We start from the raw sequence: 10,247 nt of genomic DNA on the forward strand, positions 1-10,247 counted from the left end.
CCCCAAAAAAACGACAGGACTTTTTGAATGACCTGGTAGTATTTTAAAATAATTTTTTTTATGGAATTGATTATGTAATTTTTTTGTAAAATGGGCCAAGCCAATGTCCAGAAAGCACTGAAAAATTACAGTGGCTTAAGACGTATAATTTCTTTTTGTAAGATAATATTTTGTTAATTAATCTGATATAAAAAAATAACATGATCTTAAAAGTATTTGCTGTATTTGTATAAATAAGGAACTCTAATTTTATTCCTCATTTTTTTAATCCAGCATTAGTCTCTAGGTCTGTTATAACCAGACCCCCTTTCCTGAAAGGAGGGGGGCTTTAAGCTCTAACCCAGAGCTTAAAAAAGGCGTATAGAATAATGAATAGTACAATACTATATCAATAGAAAAAATCTCACTTTTATCCACTTAACAAAATATTCAGAAAGCAAGATTGTTGTTAGATAAAAGTTTCAAATTATTAAATTAATATTTAATTATTGAAGTGTAGCTTGCATACCAGGCTAAGTATCTCAATACTGCCAACTTAGCTATTGTGCCATTCACTCTAGATGAATTATGATTATAAAATCCATTTGTACGTTGTAATAAATATATTTATAAATTAGTGTTTATTTTAATTATTAAACAATTATATAATTATTTTATTTTAGATATGTGGCTTAAAATGGTCTCCGGATGGACGGTATTTGGCTAGTGGTGGTAATGACAACATTCTGAATATTTGGTCCTGTGTGGCTGGCGATCTATACTCTCAGTCTAATCCCTTATACAGGTTTAGGTATGTTTTATTTTGGATAGTTTTATTTTTTTTTTATTTATAAATGTTGGTAGCGATTTAATTTTAAGAATCTTATTTTTATAACTATTAATATGTTTGCTCCAACAAATGGTGTGACCGAAAATTTTTTAGCCAATATAGCGTACAGATTTGGTGTTCTGACGATTCTAGTACCAATAATCAAATTAGAAGTTGGCGACCTCATTCAAATTTGGATTGAAGGTCCAAATCTTGATCTAAGCATCATAAAAAGCATGTACATTTATCAAGTATTTGGTAATACCTAGTTTAGGATTAGTCCGTTGGAACAAACATAATATAATTTGGAAGATTGCTGATTGACCGCGTGTACCAATAAATGGAATTTGAGCCAACGTTTCGCCCCTGTGTTGTGGAAACAGAGCACTGATTAAAAATTAAATACTAACATAAAAAAATTATTGAACCAGTATTTCTCAGACAATGTTTTATTTATTAATTTTTGTGGGGAGGGAGGAAATAGTATTGGGACTAAAAAAAAAAAAAAAAATAGTACAATTTTTATATCAATATTATGTTATCAAATTAAAACTACTTTAATTTAGAAATACATTATTATTTTTGTCTTACTAGACATTATACACAGAATAGAAAAAACTTATTAAATTTTTGTCTAATCAGACTAAAATAATAATATATTTCTAAATTATCGATATTTTCCAAAATTCCTTGTGCCATTCTCTTTTCTATATGAAGGGTTAAAATTAACATATAACATACTGTTCTTACATTACTATCTTAAATTGTATACAAATAAAGTTGAAATTAAAAGCATGGTCTTACCTTTGTTTTGACTATTCCTCTTTCCTATCTTTTTTTTTTTTTTTTTCTGTTTTAAATTTTTTTCTTCAATTGTTTAATGCAATACCTGACTGAATATCAGTTCCTCTTAAAAACTTTCCTTGATTCCTTCCAACTATTCTTAAATGGGAATTTGAATACTTTTTTTATTAATGAATAGGGTTATAGTAAATTACATTATGGTATTTTGTCTGTTTATTTAATTTATTTCACAGTCTTTTTCAAATTAATTGTAAATTATTTAGTTGAAATGTGTATGGAAACAATTTTATTTTTACAAGCTGAAAAATATATTTATAATTCATTTCTTATTAACTATTTGTTTTAATTTCTATCATTTAAAAAAAGTATACATTTTATTGAAGCTAAGTAAATACAGTCAGTATAACAATAAACAATAAACATTCCAAATTTAATGTAATTTTATTAAAACTTATAGAAATGATCCTGTTTAATCGTTGTATTCTTAATAAGTATTGTAACCAATTTAGGTGATTTTATTTCTTAAGGAAGACTATGAATCAGTCAAATCTGTTTAATAGATATTTATAAGAATACTGCTCAATTAATACTACATATTTTTTTATACTTTTCACAAATCAATAATCGTTGGAATAGAAAAGAGAAGAGAAACAACGGTTTCTATAGTAATGTAATATGATATAAGGCTCTCTTATATTGAATATTATGAAATTGGTGTTCATTTTATTACTAAGTTATAAAATGATATTTTATCTATGGCTGCCAAATATTATTTCTTACTGCTATATCACTGTAATTCACAGAATGTTACATAAAATGAAATGAGTTTTTTTAAATCTATTCGCAATTTTATCAAAGTAAAATACTTTAATTGGTTTTTATTTTACATATGGGCCAGTTGGAATGAAAATGACATAATTTTAAATGTGTTGTTAGAATGTGCAGGAAATAACCGTAAGACTTTATATAATTTATTTATTTATTTTTTTTAAAAAGATAACTTGCTGAGAACAGTATTGACAGTAGCTAATTTTATACAGGAACTGTAGAAAAAAGTTTCTTAACATACTTCCATTCTGAAAATGCTGTTCATACTACATCTAATTTCCTTTTGCTCTATTCAAGTTCTCAAATTGTTGTTGAATGAAAATAATTTCAACTTGCGAAAGTGAATTCATGATTTTTACTTTTATCTTAAGTTGATATAAGTATTATAATTAATCTTATATTGGAACAATAAAGTTTTAAATAATTTATAGTGAGCACCAGGCTGCTGTGAAAGCCTTAGCATGGTGCCCTTGGCAACCATCAATCCTCGCCAGTGGTGGAGGTACCGCCGATAGGCACATAAGGTTTTGGAACTGCAACACTGGGTTGTCTACTAACTCAATTGACACCAAATCTCAGGTAAAATTATCTATCAAATAACTAATAGCACCTTTTAATTGTTAATTAATTTATCTATCTTATAGTCTAAACCACTAAGGCACATTGTATGTACAATTTATCCTATGGATAAATAATGAACATTTTGTTATAATTCTTCTCCCCCCTCCTTTAATATTGAAATTAATTATTTTCTTTGTTTATTATATTTAGTTGTTTCTCATATATTAAATAATTTTCAAAATTATTGGTTGTAGGATCATTTTATATTTCTCAATGTTTTCCTTTAATTGTGTGGACTATAATTTTGTTAATTTTTCAGTTTTTATAAAATTTTAATTATATCATAGCATTGTTACAAACTACAAAAAAAAAAACTGCATTTTTCAAACTCACCTATTAAAAAGAATCGAAAACATTTTTTTTTTTTTTTTTTTTTAGGAAACAATCAATTCAAAGATAAACAATTTAAATAACTTCAAAATTCAGTTAAAGAAAAGTAGCTTATTTTCCCTCATATAGTCTTATGTGGTGCTGATTACTTATTATGTTTCTGATCATATAATATTAAACTAGATATAAATTAAATCTTTTTATTTATTATATATGTTATGTATAATACTAAAATTACTTGTTCAATAAATAAATTAATTTAGTTAATTATTATTATTTTATTTCTGTTTAGGTTTGTGGACTATTATGGTCACCAACTTATAAGGAACTTATATCAGGGCACGGTTACGCTAATAATCAGCTTATAATTTGGAAGTACCCTTCTCTCGTTAAGGTAAGTTGCTTTTAATTTTATCATTTACTACAATAAATAGTTATTATTCTTATCACAGACTAATGCAAGACTTTAGGACCACAATGAAGTTCAACAAATTAGTATTTTTTGACTTGTCAAACAAATGTTCAAAATATTTTTTAATCAATAGATTTTCCTATTGATGAAAGTTAAGAAGTATTATTCTCACAAAAATAAGTGATAGTACCTTATTTCATTTTTTTTTTTTTTTTAATGTTTGTGAGATTACTTCATTTTTTTGTTTTTATGTTTTACTTACTATTAAAATATTCGAAATTTTTATTAAACCACTGACAGTTCTAATTCTATTGTGCCTATATTTCTATTATTTTGTAATGCAATGTCTAGTCTATTCTAATTAATAGTGTACATAGTAAAGATTACTTTTAAAATCAGTTGCAAGTAACAGTCTACTTAGTTTCAAAATTTAAGTTTTCTCACTTTCTTGAAATTCAGATATTGGATCCTATATTTCCTGAATAATAGTTTCTTTATCATTCTGCATTCAATTATTTGAATAACAGAGTATTTTAAAAATTCATATTATTATCATGCTATACGCTTTTATATTGTTCTACAGCGATCAAGTTAATTGTTAAAAGTTAATAACACCTAAGCATAACGATACTAGATTATAATTAATTTATAATAGTAGTTCCAATCTAATATTAATAAGTTAAGAATGCATTTCATTGTTAAGAAAATAATACCAAGAACATTGCTAAGTAAGGAAGAATATGAGATTATAACTGTTCTATCAGCGTCTACATTAGATTAGATTACATTTTTATTCAGGACGATCAACATATAGGTTATTACGCCCATCAGCGTCTAATAGAATCTTTATCTTATTAATTTTAGTCAGAATCTTTAGTCTGAACTTCTTTTACTAACAATCTCTAAATGACATACATATTAGCATTTATGATGCCCACTCTTTTTTATCTTGGACGTTTTGTCACTTCATAGATTTTTAATAGTTTTGTTTACTATCAAGCTTCCTGGCAGAGCTAAATTGTTTACCTTGGTTTGCATTTAGTTTACCAATTAGCCAATTTGACTTAAGGACATTTGAAAACTTGTGTCAATGATCTAAGTGTTTTTCTTATTGTATATCTTTTTATTACTAATGGTAGAGTTTCTCTTAGTTGTTGTGCTAAAAACTGTGTTACCATGGCAGGTGAGATGGATTACTTGTTTTCATACATTACAGTATATTAGAAAATTGATTCAGAATAGTTTATACTAATCTCTGCACTGTTCATTTGTTTGTCAATTTTCTTTGTATAATTTTCTCCAGAAATTTTGAGTTTCAATAATTAGCAATATTCTTGCTTATTTTCTATCTTAACTACACACTTACTTCCTAAAGCCTTTTAATTATTTCTTTCTTGAAATATTTGTACTCTTCATATTGCACTAGTTTTACATTACAATTTCCAGACCGATCTATAAATCTACATAGAAACTGGAAGACCTTCGACAGCTACTGTTTTCCTGTAACAATTATTATTGTTAATTAAAACATTTAAAATTTGGATTAATAATGTTAGTTAGTAAGCATGCTCACATTATTCGAGTTACTAGGGCTACTAGAAACCTCTTCAACACTGTTGTTACACTCTTCCACCAACTGGAAATCATAGCTGTATTAACATTTCAATGTAGGTTTTTATTTATTTATTGTTCGATTGAACTTTGAAATGACAAAAAGAATTGTAGTTATTGTTATAGCAAAGGTTTCATTCTTTGTTCACTGCTAAGTTTGAAAAAATTAAGGTAAGGATCTGACTGTAATATGAACAATGCTTTGTATATTTATAGCAATAGCATCATTAAAACAATAAAAAATTATTTATTAATCAAAATATGATCATTTTGCAATACTATTTCCGCAGTGTCATTGCTCAGTCTAAAGAAAATTAACACTTTGTTGTTGTTTCCAAATATTTTTATAGCTTTAAACTAAAAATTCTTCTGTGCTGTCCATCTTCATAAAATAGTATTTTATCTTAATTTTTTGGCCCTAAAAAACAAATTAAAAACATTTCATAATGATGGCACTACAAAATGCCTTCCTGAAATTAAAATCTTCTCAAAGTTTCAATTTTAAGAGTTCAAAATTTATTGATTAATTTTTTTAATTGGACTTATTTTTGTTTTAGAATTATTTTCTGAACATACTTTTCATGCGATAGCAGATATGTTTAAACTTAATTGACTGATGTCAAATATGATTATCGAAAGTTATTATAACCTAAACATATAGTTAATTTTTCAAAACAAATTTCACAATTTAAACTTGTAAGTGACCCACGCTGCTATCGAAATATAAAAATAATTGGTTTTCTTTTTTTTATGAATCGAAAATCAAATAACTATTCTCTATGACAGAATCAAATTTTTTTAGGAATTGTTAATTATGAAAGTATGTTATAGTTCATAGTTTATCATATGATGGATTATTGAAATTAATAATTGAATGGTTAATGATTTTTCCTCCATAAATATGTTTTGTAGGATGATTAGTACCGTTATTTATTGATCGGGACATTGCCTTAGCCAGTTAATACATTTTCAACAAGAAGAAACAGGTTCTATAGGACCTTGACCTGTTAAAATCTAGATAATTGTTTTGTTACAAAATAAATGTAAACGTTTTGAAGCAGAATTTTCTAAAAGTGTTGGTTAATTCCTTTTGAAATTTTTTTATTTTTTCCCTTGGACTTACTTTTGTAATCGCTGAAATAGCAGGCATTACTGGCTCTCCTGCACTCTTTAGGGGTTCAAACAGTAGTGGTAGTCTTGTAAGTCGTTGAAAAGGCTTAAGAAGGCATGATTGCAATCCAATTCCGCGAACGTTCCCTTCACTTTCACATACTTTGTCACGAAATTCTTCTCGCTCATTCCTTAAGAAATACATATTGATTATTGTTTTAGTCAGTTCATAGGTTTATTAAATAATATTAAACACTATAAAAACATATTGGTCTGTCTGAGAGACATCTACTAACTATATAATCCACCTAAATATTCTTAGGGGATAAGAACAAACATTTCTCTCTCTCTCTCTCTCTCTCAAAAAAAAAAAAAAAAAAAAAAAAAGCATTCATATTTTCAATTGAACTGAAAACAATAAAATTGTCTACATAAAGTTTTGATAACTAAAATTATGTGTGTAAAAATTTTATGTTTTCTACAAAAAAAATGTTTATATCTCATATAGCTAGCTCTCTGTTCCAAAATATTTGTTTAAAAATCAGGTTTGATTCATTTATTTTTAAATAAGAAGCAAATTTAAGCAAATATTATTTAACATACAATAGTCTCTCTAATAGAGAAAGTGCGGTCGGTAGTCCAGAGCAGTATTGGACATATTCGTGAAGATACGTAGCCGCTGCTTCAACTACAACATTATACATGTCATTTGATGTCCATGTCATTGAAAGTTCTTCAACTAACCTTTCAGAACTCTTGATTACTATAAAAAATAAATAAAAGTTTAAAACAACTTTTTAAATACAAAATGTAATTTATTATACCATTATTACCATTTATTATACCATGGTTTCGGTCACTTATTTCTGAGAAATTAGTTGTATGACCTAAAACTGTGACACTTGCTTAAATACCAAAGAAAATATTGTTATTAAATTAGACAAGTTTAACTACTTATCTACTTATTGAGTTTGTCAATAAATGAAACCTTTTACCCAGAAAAATCAAGATTTTGATCTGTTTTTTGTCAAGGCCATTTATATTAATTTTTTAATACCCAAAATTAAAATTTTATATTTTATATGGTTTTCTATTAACTTTATTAAAAACTACTCAGATGTGCATATGAGTTATGAATGAATTGGATGTTCAGAGATTTGTACAATTTTTTTTTTTTATTGCTTTAAATATTTAAATATTGATAGATATCCTTGTGGATTAATTAGAGAAATTGAAAATGAAATATACTTTAAATATGGGTCATCATATATTTACATTTTAATACTAAAAATTTAGTTTTGAATATACCTGAGTCTATGTTTCCAAACAATTGTTGAGATTCAATATCTGACAGCATTGGGGTTAGTGGTTTAATGTAAGCTTCTGTTAAAACCTTTAGGTGCCCAAGATATTCTGCTTCTGTCACTAATATTACATTGCGTGCCTCCACAATGCCATTATTTGGTTCTGTGATAAAACATTTTAAGAAAGAAATATGTATCATTTTGTTTTTTCTATAAATTTTAAAATTTCATTATTTATTCGGTAGTACACTTCGAACTCAATATTTATGATGGTAGCTTAAATCTATGTATACTATATATATATATATATGTGTGTGTGTGTCTAATTATTTTATACTTTCAGAAAATTATAATTATAAACCATAATCAATTGTGTAACAAAACAATAAAAAATAATAAAAGATACATGAAAAACAAATTTCATTCAATAATTCTTCTAAAATATTTTTATTTATGTGGTCTAATTGTTTATTTGTTGATTTATTTTATATTTATATAAGTACTTATGTTCTTACATAAGTATTACATAAATGATGACTGATTATTAATTTTTCCAACATTAAGTTAACTATTTCCTCTTCATGTTAAACTATCACACTAATGAAATCTTATTACCAGGTTCAACTAATATCTCTCCATTTATTTTTCTTGTGAATATATCTCTATTTTTTAAGATTATTACATTTGAGTTCTCTCAGCTGTCTTTTATTGACAGTTTCTTTAAATTTGAATAGGGAATGATCTAATGTTAAATAAAAATTGTCAATCTGCCCTGCCCACTTTGATATGAAAAAACTTCCTATTTGTGCAATCCATTTCTTATAATAGAAAGATTAATTAATTCAACACCATTATATAAACTGTTCGATAAAAATTTAATTGATGTATATAAAATATCAAAGAACTGTGCTAGATCAAGTTTACTTAACAATTGGACTGATAAAATTAGTGAGATACTGTCTTGGAAAATGTTTTAGACTTATATTTCCATAATGCACTGCCTATTGCTATATTAATTAATTAATATACATTTTTAATTTATTTTATTAATAATGAATTGTCCACCAATATTACTTCTCTAAAGATTTTGTTTGGTTTTTTTCTTCTCCCACTTATTTCCTTATTTTCTAAATTAGGTAATTTTTCTCTTACTGTTTATTTTCTAAATATAGCAATGATAACAAGTGATTTATTAGTGTAATTTTTTTTTTTTTAATTTAAAATAAATTATTTGTTATAGTAAATAAATATATCTGCTTTTTTATTTATTTTCTAAATGAAAATTCAAGGAAACTAGCTCAACTTATGATTCAACTAAGAACTAATGAAGTTAAAAATATACATGACTTAATTAAACAAGATTAAAATTAGTAAAACTGAATGGAATTATTTAAACAATATCTAACAAAAGCTTACCTTGTTTCACTTCTTGACTATCCTCATAAAAAATACTTTTTCCAACTTTTTTCATAGTACTCTATTACCTTGACTAATAGATACCTGTAACCTTCTAAAGCATATCACTTAAAACAAAACCATTAAAAAAATATATATATATATCATTAAAATAGGCATGAGGCAAAGTATGAACACTATACCTAATGGGAAGTTTAATCTAGTTTGGCATCGTCAGATATTTAGTCCACTAAGCAGTTTTGAGTATTTCATTACTTGGCAGTTTCTCAAATGGCTGGAAAATACATGTGTGATTCATTATTAAACTTTTCCTTAAAAATAAATTTGATGTTATTTGGTTGAAATGGGCTGATGAAGGGCCAGGCTCTGACCTTTAGGATCTGGAAAAGTTGAAGTGGGGTCAGGCCCTGCGTGTAAAGTTAATCAATAGGTAGCAACTTCTGCTCTTCCCTTTCATGAGGACTCCACTCAATGAATTGAATATTGCAATATCTTCATTTATTTATTCAATTGTATTACATTTAAACTTTTATTTATATATAAGTGGCTATTAATAAAAATTATCTTCAATTACTTATCTCTATTTATATATACTTCTTTTAAAAGCATTATATCAATTCATATTCTGCCTTAAAACAAATAAGCAATAATAAATAAATAAGCAATTCATTAAAACAATTTTAGTTATAATAATCAATTTATTATTTACTTTATTATAATTATATTATTATTAAATGATTGTTTTAAATTTTATTGTTCATACCTCTTAATATTAATAATTACTTATATTTGAACAATGATAGAACTACTTTACTGGCTTATTGCATGTAAATAGTAAAATGTAATTAATTTTCTAAGCTATCTTATGCCTATAAATCAGTCGTCTCAAACGCTAATTTATTATGTATAATAATTTCTCTATCATGTATCAAACCACGTGTAAACATTTTTTCTATCTCAAAGATTTTCTAAAATTACATTATTGTTTCTTAATCTTAGATGA

The 10,247-nt window shown here is 25.8% G+C and overlaps 2 protein-coding genes across 13 annotated transcripts in view; one reads left to right on the forward strand and one right to left on the reverse strand.

Moving 5' to 3' along the window:
* Window positions 1-10,247, forward strand: part of fzy (cell division cycle 20 protein fzy) — a 20,262-nt gene that overhangs the window by 6,399 nt on the left and 3,616 nt on the right. For all 3 annotated transcript variants that reach the window (XM_014430531.2, XM_014430533.2, XM_014430532.2), the window contains exons 8-10: window positions 663-790; window positions 2,872-3,019; window positions 3,684-3,785. In XM_014430531.2, the coding sequence (XP_014286017.1) occupies window positions 663-790; window positions 2,872-3,019; window positions 3,684-3,785 (378 nt within the window). The remainder of the gene's footprint in view (window positions 1-662; window positions 791-2,871; window positions 3,020-3,683; window positions 3,786-10,247) is intronic.
* The window catches only part of LOC106686926 (rho guanine nucleotide exchange factor 16), a 9,458-nt gene continuing 1,797 nt past the window's right edge, over window positions 2,587-10,247 (reverse strand). The window contains exons 1-8 of one of the 10 annotated variants that reach the window (XM_024358586.2): window positions 9,616-9,857; window positions 9,427-9,518; window positions 9,245-9,328; window positions 7,833-7,991; window positions 7,128-7,287; window positions 6,538-6,715; window positions 5,377-5,439; window positions 2,587-5,303 (exon numbers count right to left, since the gene is read on the reverse strand). In XM_024358586.2, the coding sequence (XP_024214354.1) occupies window positions 5,256-5,303; window positions 5,377-5,439; window positions 6,538-6,715; window positions 7,128-7,287; window positions 7,833-7,991; window positions 9,245-9,299 (663 nt within the window). In that variant the 5' untranslated portion in view covers window positions 9,300-9,328; window positions 9,427-9,518; window positions 9,616-9,857 and the 3' untranslated portion in view covers window positions 2,587-5,255. Of the gene's footprint in view, window positions 5,304-5,376; window positions 5,440-6,537; window positions 6,716-7,127; window positions 7,288-7,832; window positions 7,992-9,244; window positions 9,352-9,426; window positions 9,858-10,247 lie in introns of those variants that run through there. The other 9 variants (XM_067050558.1, XM_024358582.2, XM_067050560.1 and 6 more) reach the window with 9 other exon arrangements.

The sequence above is a fragment of the Halyomorpha halys genome, unplaced genomic scaffold (assembly GCF_000696795.3).
Source record: "Halyomorpha halys isolate HHAL.00 unplaced genomic scaffold, Hhal_1.1 Scaffold898.1, whole genome shotgun sequence".
NCBI classification, from domain to species: domain Eukaryota; kingdom Metazoa; phylum Arthropoda; class Insecta; order Hemiptera; family Pentatomidae; genus Halyomorpha; species Halyomorpha halys.